At 38.8% G+C, this 17,118-nt stretch overlaps 2 protein-coding genes across 3 annotated transcripts; one reads left to right on the top strand and one right to left on the bottom strand.

The window, feature by feature from the left end:
- The first annotated feature begins 614 nt into the window (after positions 1 to 614).
- On the top strand, positions 615 to 3,911 carry LOC134816840 (zinc finger BED domain-containing protein 4-like). Its single transcript, XM_063825834.1, has 7 exons — positions 615 to 777; positions 1,008 to 1,314; positions 1,530 to 1,790; positions 2,022 to 2,267; positions 2,415 to 2,581; positions 2,734 to 2,936; positions 3,162 to 3,911. Exons 1-7 carry the CDS (start codon positions 631 to 633, stop codon positions 3,853 to 3,855), a joined length of 2,025 nt encoding a protein of 674 aa, XP_063681904.1. The 5' UTR covers positions 615 to 630; the 3' UTR covers positions 3,856 to 3,911.
- A 3,134-nt stretch (positions 3,912 to 7,045) lies between these two features.
- Positions 7,046 to 17,086, bottom strand: LOC134816510 (glutathione hydrolase 1 proenzyme-like). Of its 2 annotated transcripts, none has more exons than XM_063825380.1 (17): positions 16,930 to 17,086; positions 15,867 to 15,911; positions 15,569 to 15,686; positions 11,768 to 11,933; positions 11,474 to 11,591; positions 10,717 to 10,858; positions 10,502 to 10,596; positions 10,257 to 10,370; positions 9,912 to 10,032; positions 9,670 to 9,766; positions 9,304 to 9,384; positions 8,840 to 9,016; positions 8,479 to 8,671; positions 8,200 to 8,248; positions 7,980 to 8,096; positions 7,682 to 7,810; positions 7,046 to 7,431 (listed from the first exon to the last, which is right to left on the bottom strand). In XM_063825380.1, the coding sequence occupies exons 1-17, from the start codon at positions 16,993 to 16,995 to the stop codon at positions 7,388 to 7,390; spliced, it is 1,872 nt and encodes a 623-aa protein (XP_063681450.1). In that variant the 5' UTR covers positions 16,996 to 17,086; the 3' UTR covers positions 7,046 to 7,387. The 2 variants fall into 2 exon arrangements, with proteins under 2 accessions (XP_063681450.1, XP_063681451.1); XM_063825381.1 differs by lacking the exon at positions 16,930 to 17,086 and adding an exon at positions 16,100 to 16,275.
- Between the last annotated feature and the right edge of the window lie 32 nt (positions 17,087 to 17,118).

The raw sequence follows: 17,118 nt of genomic DNA, 5'->3' as shown, positions 1-17,118 counted from the left end.
ACCAAACACTCGGGCTCCGGCAGCCATCTTGTAATCAGTTCATAATTTGTTGTTTTGTCTTCGTAGCTGTTAGTGTTGCGTCAGTAATTAATTATTGCTATTTGCCCATTTTCTTTATCCCTACAATTACATTTAAGTTTCCTTTTCTAGCAAGTTGTTCAGATTGCAGTGTCTTAACACATACTGAGTTTAGACTTCAGTGAATCTGGAGAATATTGCACTAGTTACATTTAACATACGTTTACGGGGCCCCCTTTCTTGTGTAAAAGTGACCGTCACTTTTGATGACACATCTGGCAGAAAAGTGGCCCTTTTGGGTCACTTTTTTTTAACAACGTCGACTTTTGGTCACTTTTTTTCACGTTGAGGCCGCTTTTTGGTCGTTTCTGGTCGCCTTTTAAATTTTGGTCGCTTCTGGTCGCTTCTAGTCGCTTCTGGTCGCTTTTTGGTCGCTTCTGGTCACCTTTTAGGGTTTATGTGACATGTCGCTTTTACACAAGAAAGGGGTCAAAATATCCAGGGTGCGTTTTGTTTAGACTTGTTAGAAGAATTTTGATGACTAATTGTGCCATCTGGTATCAAAATTCACGATAATTAACAAATTCACGTGCCTTAGGCTAAGAAGCTAGGATGTCTCAATCAAAGAGAAGTGTTTCCGGCGTATGGCAATTCTTCTCAGTACCAGATCCCGGAGCGAATCCACATTTGGCAGAATGCAAGGAGTGCTCTGCTTCGATCAGACGAGGAAAACCAGGTCAATCGGCCAAGGACTACCAGGTTTATAATTTTATGTTTTTTAGTAAGTTACTTAAGTACTTAGAGGTATTGCTGGACTAGCGCGACTAATGTGCAGTTTCAACTTTTATTACTAATCTCTCAATTGATCGTGTAATTAAGCTGTAATTGATTATGGAACCTAACATAAAATGTATAAACAATGAGTACAACTATAAAAGTAACGATTAACGAATCAATTTTAAGCTCGAGTTTGAATTTAACTTATCCAGGTAACGAGTTTGTGGGATCATCTAAAACATAAGCATCCCTTAAAACACAAGGAAGCAACTGCCATACGTGATCAACAGAAGGCAAAAAGACAGAAGTCTCAAGAAGCCGAGGCTGAGCGGAGATCCATGTATCAACTAACAGCAGCTAATCAGCCCACGATTGGACAAGTCTTGAGCGGCGCTACATTTACGAAAATGACGGCGGAACGTCAGAAAGATCTAGAGAAGTTGCTCTTAAAATGGATGACAGATCAGATGCTTCCCTACACGACTGTTGAGAATGAGCATTTTCAACATTTTGTTCACGGTTAGAATCATTTTAAACTTTAAATGAAGTTTATTTACTAAACAGTTCTATTCTAGGTTCGAGCTGTGATGACTCTAAATTAAAATTCCAATATGTTCGTGATGATACTTTATAAAAGTGACTGCTGTTCAGTATACTAGTGGCAGATTGTTAATAACTCGTAATCATGGTCATTTGCGAATTGGTTCAGATAATCTGATATCCGACTCATTCAGGTTTGAACAAGAAGTTTTCAATTCCATCAGAAAAGGTGATACGCACAAAACTGTTTCCAGACTTGTATAACAGAGTACAGTTTAAACTAAAGAGTTTCATCGATGACAACCTGAAAGGAGCTGACTACAGTCTTACCTGTGATGTTTGGTCGTCAAAAGCTTTGGATTCCTATCTCGGAGTCATTACACACTTTGTAACAAACGATTTCCAAAGAAAAGTAGTTGTTCTACGTTGCCTTCCATATAACCGCGCACATAGCGGTAAGTTCTAGCATTGAATCTAGAAAATTCATTTTATATCTAATCTGTATCAAAGCTAGCTTCGTGAATCGTGATCAAACTCAGCAATGTCTGCCATTTCTGGCCAATGCTCAGCAGAGCACGCTCATGTTTTATATAGTAGAAAATGTTGACCGTTACTGTTAGCTGGCTGCCTACTGCCCGCAGGGTGTCTATTTTCTAACGACTAACATGACAAATTACTTCACGCAGGTGACTCAATCAAGACTAATGTGTCATTTGTTCTGCGCTCGTGGGGTTTGTCGGAAGATAAGCTGCATTGCGTCATTAGCGACACCGCATCGAACATGAAGAAAGGACTGTCGGCCTGGACTTGGATAGGATGTTTTCTTCACATCCTGAATTTGATTGTGAAGAATTCAATATTTACACAAAGCGGAGTGCAAAGATTGATCAAGAAGATCAAAAACTTGATCAAGGAGTTCAGAACCCCTACCGGTGAGAGTCAACACATTTACATAAATTACATTCTTATTATTCAAAATTTTCATTAAAATGTGGCACTGAATTTAAATCATTTTAGCGACTTGCATTTATTATTTTTTAACTATGATATATCAAACTATAGACTATACCCGAATGCAGGGAAGCGTCTACTTAACGAGAACCAGATAAAAGATTCAACGCTACTACGACCTGTGGACACGAGGTGGAATAGTTATTATATGATGTTTGACGTGTTCCAGAGCAAAAAGGCAGCTATCACCGTAACAGCTCAAAATACGGACTTATCGTTGTCTGCATCACAACAGGTTAGTTGATAATAGCTCTTTAGACTCATGTCTCAGTCAGCACCATTTCACTCAGAACCATCTCACTCAGAACCAGTCAGAACCAGTCAACAAGTTTAAAAATTAATCCTCAGTATACTGCAGTTTGAGTATTGATGATTAAAACTTTTCAGATGACTCCTCACGATTGGGACCTTCTTACCAAGGTTATAGTCCTATTGAAGCCATTCTTCATCACAACTAAAGCTGCTGAGGGGGACCGAGTTTCTGTTTCGGAGGTCATTCCAAACATTAAAAAACTGGATTACGAGATCAGAAGTATGTCACTGAGTGGATTAGGAACTCTAAAAGCTACGCTGCTCTCTGAGATGGAACGGTATAGTTTAAAATTTGTTATTTGTATGAACTATGACTTGCCTTACCGACTATTATTGAAACTTATTACTCTCTGAATTCTTAGCAAAACGTACGTAAATTTGAACCTAATGATTAGGGCCAAAGACAACATGCTTCCAAATTTTAAATTGAATTAGGGCCGAATGTCTAATTAGCACCTCAGCAACTGTTTGACTTCTTCACCAACATGTAATTTTTCCCTCAGGTACTTCGTAACCAAGTACGATGTAGAGAAGAAGCCCCAATACTCAATAGCGACTCTTTTAGACCCACGCTTTAAAGCAGCAGCCTTCTCCACGAAAGTCAATGCCGCACTAGCTAAGCAGATACTGATTGACGAGATTTGTACCAGGATTCAGTCTTCACCACCGCAAGTTCCGGTAACTGATGTTTCTGATGACCCTTCAATAGTACAGTCTTCTGGCTCAACATGGGCAGCAATCCTGGATAGTACCTCACAGTCTGAAGAAGACGACGAATTCGAAGAAAATAGTGAGAAGATAAGGAGGGAAGCTAACAGATACTTAAAAGACTCACGAGTTGATTTATCATTTGAACCATTAGTTTACTGGAAAGCTAATAAGCAGAGATATCCGAACCTTGCTGAGTGTTCAAGGAAATATCTATCTGCGCCGGCGAGTTCAGCAGCACCAGAAAGATTGTTTTCTACAGCAGGGCACATCCTGAAGTTAAATCGCCTCAGCCTTAAGCCAACAAACTTTGAGGGGTGCTTGTTTCTCAAAAAGAACATCGGAACATTTGGGGACAACTTCGGCCCCTGTCCAGATGAATTCGAAGCCCCAAATAAAGATGACTGTCCCCCTTCTGAGCTGTGCACAGACGATTATTCTGATTCAGAGTGCTCAGATATTGTAATTTCATCAGACGATGAATCTTAGACTATGATATTTTTAGTTTTGTGTCCTGGTCAATTGGTCGTTTTATTTTCAATTTTACAAATTCGTTTACATTAACCTCTGTAAGTCTAGAAAAATTCCCAAAATTTCAACAAAAATCCTCGGTCAAATCCTCGGTAAAATCGTCAAATTTCGCCGAGGCCGAGGAATTTCGAATCTATTTTTGACCGAGGCCGAGGCGAACCGAGGAATTGTCCTCCTGACCGAGGCCGAGGCCGAGGCCGAGGAAAAATCGCCATTCCTCGGTAAAACCGAGGCCGAGGCCGAGGACTCGGTCGACCCTTGGCTCCAACCATAAGTGTGCATGATGAAAACTCTAACTTCATAGGTACAGACACTGGAAAAGCTGCTACACTAAAGAACCACTTTGAAGAGAAGTTCACTGCAAAACATACAGTTGAGCCTATTGACACTTTCTTTGATCAACCTAGTCCTCTCGCTGACCCTATTACTGCTATTGAAGTTGAGATAGCTGCTAAAGCTTTGAAGAATGGTAGAGCCACTGGGCCTGATGATATCCCAAGTGAATTGATTAAGTATGCAAACAGAAGTGTATTTCAGAAATATGCAGAGTGCAGACTGTATAAATACCGCATTTGAAACAAACACCACCATAACATCTATTGGAAAAGGCAACATTAATCCACTCCAAAAGCCTAAGAAACCACTTGGTCCCTCTCAAACTGCTCCAGAAAATTACTGTCAATGATTACCCTAAAACGTATCCAAGGCAAGCTAGATCAGTACACCGGTCCTACACAAAGTGCTTACAAGAGAGGTAGAAGTTGTGGCGATATAATTTGGTCTCAACGTATGCTAACCTCAGTGGTACTTAGAAAGCATTGGAGCTACCACAGAATGAGTATAGACATGTCAAGTGCCTTTGACACCATCAGCAGAGAAACAGTACTCAATGTTCTTGAAGATGCTGGCTGTACTAGTGATGAAATTAGGATGGTACGGCTCCTACTATCAAACACAGTGTTGAAAGTAAAAGTCAATAATACTGTATCAATTGAGTTCCAAAGCACAACTGGAGCATTTCAAGGAGATGCACTATCAGGTAATCTATTTACTGTTGTTGAAGCCGCTGCACTTATTCACCTCAGATCTGTACTCTCCCAAGTATCATCAACACCTTACCCAGTAAATCATCCAATCCCTAATCCTCCTATCTCAGAAGAATTCATGCCACTCGAAACAGGATACTCTGATGATATTGACTTTAATAACACTGAACTTGCTCCACTCAAAGAAATGCTTCCTATCGCTAAAGATATATTCCAGCAGTGGGACCTTCATATCAATTCTTCCAAGTCTGAATTTGTCCATTTTTATTTAGCAGATCCTAAACCCACTGTTAAACGCAAGGTGATTGTTGGAAAAGTGTATAGAGGTGATGAAGAGTGGCGCTCTAACAAAACTTTAGGATCGTTGATGTGCACTGTTAAGGATATCAAGAATCGAATATTCCTTGGTAATGTTGCCTTTAGTAAATTTCAGAAAGTTTGGATGAAGAGCAAGATTTCAGTCCAAAGGAAGATCAAAATCTACGAGGCACAAGTAGTCTCTATTCTACTCTACAACTGCAACTCCTGGGCTGCACCACTAGCTTCGTTGAATGAACTTGATATTGCTCATCGCAAACACCTCCGAAGAATCCTCAACATCAGATGGCCTACTGGGGTTATTTCTAATGAGGCACTCTATGCTCGTTGTTATGTCACTCCCTTGTCTGTGAGAGTCTCAAAGTTTCGATGGAGAATGTTAGGACATATCTTAAGAGGACAGGAAGACTCACCAGCATACACCTCTATGTTATTTGCTATAAATTCTGATATTTTTATGGAAGGGAGACGGGGTAGACCATGTTTAAACTTATTAGATGTTATTAGAAAAGACTTGACTAGTAGAAATCTTGATATTAGACTTAAGAATTTGACTGATTTCGAAGACCTTAGATTTTTGGCTTTAGATAGGGAGGAATGGAAGAAGTTAGAAGATGGTTGATGTTTTTGTTTTCTTTTTATGCGTTTTGATATCTATAAGGTGCCTAGGATGCTCTTTTAAAGAGATATTTCGTACTTTGAAAGATTTACTACTACTACTAGCATGCGAAGATTGTGAACAAAACTCAGATTTGAAATCAAATCTGGCACTATATTTTAATTTTTAAGGGGGTACGTAGCCTTACCTGGGGACCCCAGGGTATTATGTTCATTAACAAATAGAGATTAGGCGGAATGAAAAGCTGAGCGCGGCCCAGTAAACGTAGCCCTGCCGTGGTTTATGAATTATACACCATGAATTATAGATTATAATTTTTATAAAGACTAGAATATGTATGCAATTAAAAAGCTTACTCATACTAGGCCAGGCGGCGCGCGCTCATGTCAGCCGGTCATTTAATTTTATTCCGCCAAATCTGATGTAGATTCTATTATAAGTTTATAAACATTATATCCGGCCTGGCCTGTCATGCCTGGGGTCCCCAAATAAGCAAGAAGCTTGGAAAGAGCTGCACGATGCCGCGCGTATATGGTATAGCCATAGGGACTGGAATTTTTCGTATCACGCCGTGACCCCTTGTATCACGTTGCGACCCCCACGGTCGTTTATCGTCCTGACGATACAGAGGGAGCCGCGCACTTCGTGCGCGGCGGGTCATACAACGTATGACAAGTGCAAAGTGACCCCCACGGTCGTTTCACTCGTGCGCGGCGGGTCATAAAACGTATGACAAGAATTTTCCAAGGTAAAAATGCAAGTTTATTGGGCCGCGCTCAGCTTGTCATTCCGCCGCAGCTTCAATTAATATCAAATTATATGTTTTAATTTAATAAACATAATTAAACCTGCTATGCGGTCCCCAGATATACAAGTTGAAGTGTACTAGGTATTGGTGATGTATTAAAGGACTTCGAATCCGGCCTAAACTTAAATGTTGGATGTACAAGTTAGTTAATACTTTTCAAGTAATTGTCAACTAGATTAAAGCATCCTAATCCACATAACAACTTCAGCTAGTTCTAGTTATAATCTGATATCTAATTTTTGAAGTTTATTTTCAATTGAAATGCTTGACTGTTGACAGATGTTACTCGTCTAAATTTTTTCGAAGTAGCGCGCGCCGGGCTAGTCCATTAACAATGAACAATTGAAATGCATGAAATAGACTTTTCAACCAATCTTTAAATGTGTAACTGTATCAACAATCAATTTGATCTACCCTCGATCATCGATGCATATTGGGACATAAAAGTTCAAATTCAATTCCCAGAGTTTCTTTAAGATAAGGAGCACATTTAGTGATGCTGCCTACTTTTAAAAGAAAGAACATAAGTAACAACATCCTAACTTCATGTGCATAAAGCCGTTACCACTTGTACTATAATATATAATTCTGATTAAAACTGTAAAAAAACTTTCAGAGAAGACCAATAGTCAGTCCAGTTCCACTAAGAGCAACAAGACTTCTTTGGCAATCTTTAGGTTTGTAAACAGTAGATTATTCTTAAAGAATGATGACGATTCCAGTTCCGTTCTTTCTTGGATCCCCTGAAAACACAGAAATTAATTGAAGTGCAGAATGACCTAGCAAAATTCCTTGATCTATAAATTAAGTACTGTCTAGTAGAGCACCGATTTGCCGCGAAGTTTTGGGAAAGGAAACAGCTGCAGTTAATTGGGGTGCTTGGTTAACGTGCATCATGGACACTATAAAAGTGATACTGATCTGATAAAACAGGTCAGTAGACAGTAAACACGTACTGGGTCATTTGAAAAACAAGAGATTAATATCACTGACCTTCAGCCTCGTTTCTACCCCAGAGTTTAGAAACACTGTTAACTGAACTCATACCGGTGGTTCTCTCTGTCATATTGTATCCTAGATCACTCAGTCCGGCTTTTACTCGAGCGTTTAACGGCGTTACTCCTGCAGTGGTATTATATATTATTATATTATTATTGATTATACTATTATACATATTATCATATTATATAAATGATCATGACTAGTTATGCTGACACGGGAGAGGTTTGGTTATTTTGAGGTCGGTTTATCTGGGATTTAAAAAGTGACTCGTTATAATTACTTAAGATACCTGGGACTACTTCGTAGAGAGTTTCCTGATTCAGTTGATCGTGTATTCTGGCCGCTCTTAAGTTATCATCAAGGGGCATCTTCCAATCCATGGCATTTACCAATGACAGCAGGACCCCTGGTAAGTTTATTTTGTTGGAAACATAGTTTTATCTTAATCTAATGTCCAATTTGTTTTGTTGTCGTATTAGTGGTTTAAGAAATTTAATGTAAACTCTAACCTGAAATTATCCTAGAACCACCAGCTGCACCAGTCACAAACGTAGCTTCCTGAAAGTGGAACAGCATAAATATAATCTCAGGTCAAAATGTTGATTACATCCTCTATAAAGATAGGAACCAAACTTTACATCTTTTATGGTCATTATTTGTAAAGTTTTCAATGTTTTGTTTTCTTATATATATTATATACCTAAAAGCATTCATCAAGGAAATAAACGTGAAGGAGCTCAGATCTTTTAAAAACAGCTGATAAAACTTAGATCCAAGCTAGAACTTACCCCATCGCTATCAAATACGATGGAAGGTGATGATGAGGACATGGGTCTTTTGCCCGGTTCTACAAAGTTCTCTGGAGAGGGATTGTACCCAAACGCGTTCTTGAAACCCGGGGTTGAGAAATCATCCATCTCGTTATTCATCACAATACCGTTATCTGTCATTACTCGAGCTCCAAAGTAGAGGTTTACCGTCCTGTGTTGTACAACTGTATTTAAAATACTATGGTTTAATGTGCACTACAACATGAAGTTGAAACGTTTAACGGTTTAAACATGCACGAACGACGCATTTTTTGGTTAAAAACAAAATTAAAACAAAGTTAAATCTTGTTTTTCCATCTCAATTAATTTTCAAACTTACGAGGTACAAGCAACCGCCTCCCCACCAGGACCCATCACAGAGACATGTGTCGTGTGAGTTCCGTCGTAGTTGGTGAAGATAGGGTTACTATACTCAGTGTAGTCGGTGTATGGGACTTGTTGGTCGTAGCTGTCCTTCGTAAAATGTCCTTTTAGCAGCGTCTTCATATATGTCTTGCTGAGAGGAGACATGTGACGATGGGTGGGTGTTTGACCATTGGTTTATGGTTTAAGATATTTCTATAAACAAGTCTAAACAAAAGTCAAAATACTGCCCAGAATAGTATCGCGAATGTAGTAAAGGAAAATTCTTTAGTTCAAAAATGATAAGACGATAACTACTCAAAATACGCCATAACTAATACTATTGTATTGGATCAAAATATCAAAGTGCTGAAATGAGGACTAAAATTGAAAGAGAAACTGAGATAGAAGCTGAAAGAGGAAATGAAACAAGGTTCTTACTCTTTAACTTGAGTAACGACACCCTTAGTTAAAGAAGAGTAATCAGGGTCCCCTGTCCTGCTCCTCATCGCGTAACCAAATCTTACGGTAAACAATAGTTAGTCATGTTCTAATTCTATAGATGTGGATTCTGGTGAGGAGGTGAGGCATATTTCTTAGACACGTGACAACAAAATATGCCTCACCTTCCACCAGAACCCCCATTTATAAAAACAATCGAATTAATTTTGAGTGAACAATATCGATAGGGACTATCAAACGAATATCACGAAACTTAAAATTGGAGGTTATAGTTGTTATGCACCGACTTTAACCTTGTATCAAAGTTTTAAAATGTGTACAAATAATCACTGGTTAAATGTCTACCTCATTGCCTCGATTATATAGTTCCAAGCTTTAAGAGCCCCATAGGATGATAGATCGAAGTTATCGAGTACTTGTAACGCTAAAGCTATTACGTGACCTGGGGTGAAGGTAAATTAAGTTGTTGAATATCATAAAAATTTGCCGTGTATTTTCTGAAAGAGTATGTGTGATTTTTGCAATGAATAAGAACAGTTGTGGGATTGTTATAACTTTCGATTTTCGCAACACTTGGTGCAGCTAACCTGATGCAGGTGGAGGTGCGGATATGATAGTCTGACCTCGGTACTCAAACTTAAACGGCTCATCAATAGTAACATTGTAACCTTCTAGATCTTCTAACGTCATTATTCCACCTTCTGCTTTCTGAAATATGAAAAGTAAAAGCTGTGGGAAAAAAACGTTTGGGCTCGAAGCGACCCAGTGCTCATGTGACTCGACTAGTTTCGGCTTTTAATGGACATCCACAACAGAGTATCACAACAATAAATAGATAAATTTAAAATGAGCCTGTAGGTATACAATAGAGATTAAGTAGGCAGTGATAGCTCGAACACGTGTAAATAATAATAGTTAAGAATGAAACTAACAGTAGCTTTCACTATGTTCTCTGCTATTTCCCCCTTGTAAAACCCATCAGGCCCCTCGTCAGCTATCTTCTCATATGCGTCTGCTAGCTTCGGATTAGTGTAGGTTTCACCAACCTGAAGGTAGAAACTTTGAAACAATACACCAAAACTGTTGATTTTAGAACTGCGGATAATCTGAACGTGATGAGATAAAAGCTAAAGTTTTTCATCAGGAAATTCTCAGTGTGTTTGAAAGCTCCTCTTACCGTTTTGTAGGATGCACTATCTTCTCCATTGAAGAAAATAGACTTGAAATGTTCGTTCTTTATCAAAATATCCTTTACAATTTTCAATGCTTTTTCTGAAAATATTTTCACCTATAGAGTAAAATTTAGAAGTAACGGGTAATAGTTCATATCCCAAGACATAACAAGTTTACTAAAATAAGTATACGGTAAAAATCGTACAAAAATCGACAAACCCATATGATGGGAGACTTCTATTCCTGATCTGAGAATCTGTATGGAAGGAGTAAACAAGTCTTTCCAGGGCAGTTTACCGTACATCTGATGAGCGGTCCAGTAACCCCGTACCTCACCTGGTACAGCACTGGCTAAACCTCCCTGAAAATATAGTTGTACAAATACAATATAGTTAACACATCTTAGCTGTGTGTATAACGGATACAGAGTTACAAAAGCTACCAAATCTACTGTCCAGGTAAGTTTAACCATGATTGTTTGTTTCGTCTTTAACCAACAGATGTCATAGGGAAGCATGATATTTTCGTTAGGGGTAGTTCACATAATATTACGTTATCATTTGTTGGAACATTTTTACCCCCCCCCCCCCCCTCCGTAATCAGTTTTACGCTATAGTGTCAAAATTACACTAGCGTAATCATTCGGAACCCCCCCTCAGCTGATTACATAATATGTGAACGACCCCTTACATAGGTTACCGGAACCGATCAGGTGGTGCCAAGACGCTTGAAAATACAATTTATTTCTCGACTTACAAGATTTACAAAATAGAATCTATATTACAATAAAAAGAAAGTAATAAATTCAAAGTTAAGAACAACTAGAATAAGTACTAGAATAAGTGTTTTTGACACCACTTGTTGATTGAAATTGTCTGGCGGACGAATTTGATCAAAACAAATCGATTTTAGTCTGTAGAAATATTGTTTAAATAAATACATTATCCTGAATTATAATTAACTGAATGGTACTTACGTTTTTAGCAAGTTCCGCATTTTCCACGTACATTTCTTTGGTGGACGCAGCTGGAGCTCTTTCGCGGAAATTTATAACTTTATCTTCAGTCTTAGTATGAATCAGCATGAAACCACCCCTGAAATTATGTGAAACATTTCAGTGGTAGGCTTTGAAGTCAGGTTAGAGATCGATACTAGTTGGTGTTTATTCTGTATGAATCTTAGGCCATAACGTTATGAGGCTATAAAATCAACCGTATCAAGTTTTCAGTGGGATCTAACATGGATTGCTATTTAATAAAGTGCCACCCACCCGCCAATTCCATTAGATTGGGGCTGGACAGCACCCAAACATAATAATATAGCAATAGTAGCATCAACCCCACTTCCTCCTTGTCTCAGAGTTTCAGCTCCGATCTTCGTACAGACATCGTTATCTGAAGCCACTGCCAGGCAGTCTTTGCAGAAATCTCCTGTATCTGTAATAAAATGATATGATTTGTTGAGTGCGTACCAAGTAAGGTTTGACCGGCGATAACTTCAACTAAGAATAATATTTTTCATGGGACTAAAAGCAGCTGATAGATCTTACTACCCTCTATAAGAAATACCTCCTTCCCCCCTTATAACTGTAAGAGTTATAACTGTAAGAGTTATAACTGTAAGAGTTATAACTGTAAGAGTTATAACTGTAAGAGTTATAACTGTAAGAGTTATAACTGTAAGAGTTATAACTGTAAGAGTTATAACTGTAAGAGTTATAACTGTAAGAGTTATAACTGTAAGAGTTATAACTGTAAGAGTTATAACTGTAAGAGTTATAACTGTGAGAAAATACTACAATATAATCAAGGTACGATGTTGGATACCTGAGTTCTATATCTTTCGATAGCAACTCCATCTATGTATCTGCTTAGCTTCCATCACTGATCCTGGTACTTGAGATTCCAGGTGTGGCTTTAAACAATGTTTTAAGGGCCCAACACTCAGCTCACTCAGTTGATGGTAGAACAGTGGGTCTTTGTGCGATGTTGTAGCAGGGACTCCACTTCTTGTTTTCTCTTGCTAACCAGATTGCATAGGAACATCTGAGAGCAACCAAAGCCGCCTCTTGGAACACTGCTTTCTTTACTCTCTTTGTAACACCAAAGTAGTTTAGTAGGGCTGGTAAGGTATGATGCCAGAAGCCTCTACACCCAACCTCTACCGTAAAAAGCTGAGCTTTCCACCCACTGCCATGCAGCCCAGGAATAAGCTCTCTGTTGTAACGTGCTTGTTTACGTTCTACTTGGTCACTAAAGTTACTCTCGTCACCAACTGTCAACTCTACTAATATGACCACCTTTCCTTTATCAGACCAGACTACAATATCGGGACGTTCTGCAGTTCCGTAGATGTGCTGGGGGAACTGTGCTGGGAGGTCATCTTCGTCCCAGATAATCTGCCAATCTTGGTCTTTCTCAAAAGGGCTCTCTCTTTTCATCTTCGTCTTCGGTTTTTGGTAACAGCTGCTAGATGACTTGAAGCCTGTCCAGTCCTGAACTTCAAGTTTAAAATCTTTGTTGTTGAACTTCTCGATTTGATCCAGTAGGGATTTCGCAATGACCCGCAGCACGTTGTCATGCCTCCAATTGTATCGTTTGTTGTTCAGCGAGAAGTTGCAAGCTACCAAAATGTGCTTAATGTTGCAGTGTCTCCATCCGCAAAGTGGACAGTGTCCTGTGTCAGCATAGTTCCACAGGCTCATGTTTGCTGGAGTATTTGCAACGTCATGGGTTGCATTGAGGTGGAACTTAAGAAGAGCAGGGCTCATCTTGTAGTTGTAAATAAGGTTGTTCCAACCTAGGTCTAGCTGCATGGTGTTTTCCCATGTTAAGAATTGTCCTTGAACTCCCTTGTCTACCAGTGTCAACAGGATATCCTGCTCTGAGATGTGGGATACCAGTTCTTTCAGTTTTTCCTTTTCACTGGCTACACTCCTCTTGGATCCCAAGCCCATCCTGCCTTGCACTGTTACCCCTACTAACTCTCTGAAGTAGAGATCTCTTTCTCTAGCACTCAGCTCATTAGTGTAACCCCACCGACTGCTCCCTTCTTGTTTCTTGGCCCTGTGCTCGTAGACCTCCTTAACTTTAGGATCCTTGCTGTTCTTTAGAGAGTAACCTTTGGACACCTGAAGGAACTTGTATAAGTCCGATAGTCTTTTAAGATTCAATCCAAAGCAATCCTTATTTCTGTAAAGCACACTGACAGTAATTGTCTTTGTTACACCTAGCCATTTCTTCAGATACTTCGTACATATTGCTTCAAGATCTTTGACAAAACTAACCGGGAGATTGTAGATCATCAGGTCCCAGGAGAGCTTGCTGGTTAGGAGGTTGTTGTAAATCCAGCATTTTATCACTCCATTAAGGCCTGATCCGTCCACTGCCTGAAACAGTGTAATCAGTTTGTCTTCTATCAGCTTCTTGGTATCTTTGAGGCCCAGATCCACATATATCCAATGGCCAAGAAACTTCATCGGTGTATTTCCAATAAACTGGATTTTAGCTCCATCTATGAAAATTTCAGGGTCATAGGACACATACCTTCCATCTATAACCTTCATCCCCAGGGATACGCATTTACTCGGCTTGGCTTTCATTTTCCTTGACCAAGTAAGAAATCTTTCCATCACATCTATTAGCTTCTTCATCTTTTCCAGCCTGGGAGACATCAGAGTTAGGTCGTCAGCAAAAGCACGACTCGACGTGCTGCTAGAACTAAAAGACGGCTTGTAACCCAAGTCGCTTTGATTTTTCAGGAGATCCAATAGTAGGCTGAAAACTATTAAGAACAGTACAACCGATAGAGGGTCGCCCTGAAAAAGACCTAACATATAAAAGAACCAGTTTGTTTTCCAGTCCTTTGTCACCACTCTCACAATCAGCTCATCATAGTACTTAAACATATATTCTATGAGCCAGTTTGGGAACTTATAATGTCTTAGAGCATATATTATCAAGTTGTGGGGAACCCGGCCGTAGGCGTTCATTAGGTCCACCCAAACTGCAAAGATCTGTCGTCTATTAGATTTGGCATCCTTCAACTCTTCCATCAGAGCCTGAGTATGCTCGAGGCAACCTGGTGTCTTACGCAGGAATCCTTTCTGGATAGACGTGTCTATGTAGCTATTACTGACCATATACTCTAGCATTCTGTCCGCTAGTAATCCCATCTGCAACTTCCCACTAGTGTTATAGAGTTATAACTGTAAGAGTTATAACTGTAAGAGTTATAACTGTAAGAGTTATAGCTGTAAGAGTTATAACTGTAAGAGTTATAACTGTGAGAGTTATAACTGTAAGAGTTATAACTGTAAGAGTTATAACTTTATAACTGTAAGAGTTTACACGACTTGTTGGATCATCTAAATTGAGTTATAAAGTGATGACACCGTTTTTTCCTTAACCATTATAATACCAACAAAATGTAATAATATTAATGACATCATTACGGCTATTAACTCTAGAATTAGCCTGCTCGTTTTACATAATTTTATCTTAACATGACTCAGATTATACTGTAATTTATTCGCCATTGTCCCAGTTTACTGAACGTGCCGGTTACGTAAATCAGACAAACAAATCGTGTGTATTGTTGATGAGTATTTTTTGCAGCATTAATTGAGCGGGTAAAGATGCACCCACGATTATCTTATGACTTTATTATATTATTATTACCGTATAAGATGATTCATGACTAGTGCTAATTTTTTTCCTTGATGTTTAAGAAGACAAAAGTCAAAATTGGTTACGAAGCCAAAACCGATTATGATAGGGCTTTTAGAGATGGCGGCTATAGTCACACCATCGTCTACAGACAACAGAGCACCAGCGAGCCTTAAGAAATTAAAAAGAGAAAGATATCGTGGAAAAGGAAGGTCTTATAAATATAATCCTCCATTCAGTGCAAACGTTTCAAATAACATCGGAAGCAAGTTTTCCGTTCTCATTCACAGGGAAATATTAGACTTATTATATGTTGTTCTTAAGTGTTAACTATCCATGGTTTAGAATTTTTATTTGGTAATAATACTAATTTATATAATATATGATTTATATCAAAGACCGACCTTTCTTGTTGGCTTGTGTGACGACTACTACGATAATCACAATTACTGCTAGCGTGAAGACAGTGACCGAGCCTATTATTAAAACCTTCCGGTTACTCTTCTTCTGTTTTGGTTCACTCTGAAAAATAGGGGAGGTAATTAGAGGTAATTAGAATATAGGGGAGGAAATGAGACGAGTCCCTAAAATTATACGAAGAAGAAAAAACAGATATCAATACTCCACCCTGCCAACTGTCACAGACGTTTTCTCCAAAATAACTAACAAGAACAAAAGAATTGTGAACAGTAAGCAACTTACCGAGACAGAGTATTGAACAGAGAGTTGGTTTCCATTCTCCTCGGTCTGAAAAGTGAGATTTTAGACATTAAGTTTGGAGTCTTGGGGCACAAAAACTTTCATTATATATAATTTTACAAAATAAATGAGTCCAAATGGGATTCACTGGCAGTTACCCACTCACAGTCACTGGCATAACGAATCATTTGCACACTTTTTATAAAAAAGGAAAAAAGTTAAATCTAACAACTAACTGCGGTGGAGGTCCCCATATTTCAACGTGTCAAATTCAATGAAACGTAAAATAAAAATAAAAACTAGCAACAAAACTCAGATTTAAAACCCAATCTGGCACTATGGGGTACGTGGCCCTGCCGTGGTCTATGAATTAATCAGATCTACTCGTGAGCTAGTGGGTTAGTGGGGCTTGGGGCCTTCACACCAAATCAACACAACTCATTATTTAATTCCCGTGCCGGTCCGTTGGTCGTCTTGCGAAGAGTATGAAATAATTATCCGGTCATTGTCGAGAGTTGGGTAATGCGGAAATTAATATGAACATGTGCGGCCAAATTGGGGGAGGGTCCATTGTTCAGTCCTGTGGTAATCTTTATATCAGGAAGGGATGTGTCATGGTATTGTAACAGTTTTTTTTGTGTGTTCCGCAGGACGCCACAGAATCGTTATTGGACCTGAATTTTGTGTGGACTTTGAGAGTTTTTACAGTTATTTTGATAATTTTAGATTCAATTCCGGGTAGATTCTGAGGAGAGTGATTATAAGTTATTCTTACTGGTATCATTTTAAAGGCGTAAACGCAGACTAAGTTCTGTTGTGTAATTTGTCTGATGAATCTTCTTGCGTGAAACATCGCCAGCAGAATCCTTACTTCCCAGCTTCACAGTCCACCGATAATCAAGTTGAATTCTACTTTGAAAATTATCTTTCTGTAAATTTAAAACTAGTATGACCACATATTTTTCATCTTTCTATAATCTTATTTTTAGTTTGTAATAAGAAGGTAGGAGGTTGCCTCTTCATTAAAATTGTAATTGTTAAATATAAGAAGAAACAAATTGCCCACCTCTGAGTCTGAATTTATAAGTGGCTCAAAGTCTAACATCTCAGGCTTGTATTCCAGGTATGACATCTCCAATCTAGAGTTCTCTTCACACCCAAATAGAGGGAGTGATCTTCAGTCACACAGACCATGGCATGTGACGGCTATGAAATAGAAAACTGATGTAATGTAAGTAAAGCAAATTTGGTGCTT

The sequence above is a fragment of the Bolinopsis microptera genome, chromosome 6 (assembly GCF_026151205.1).
Source record: "Bolinopsis microptera isolate Bmic1 chromosome 6, MBARI_Bmic_1.0, whole genome shotgun sequence".
Classification (NCBI taxonomy): domain Eukaryota; kingdom Metazoa; phylum Ctenophora; class Tentaculata; order Lobata; family Bolinopsidae; genus Bolinopsis; species Bolinopsis microptera.
Note: the sequence above shows the minus strand (reverse complement) of the source record. Positions and strands in the feature narration are given on the sequence as shown.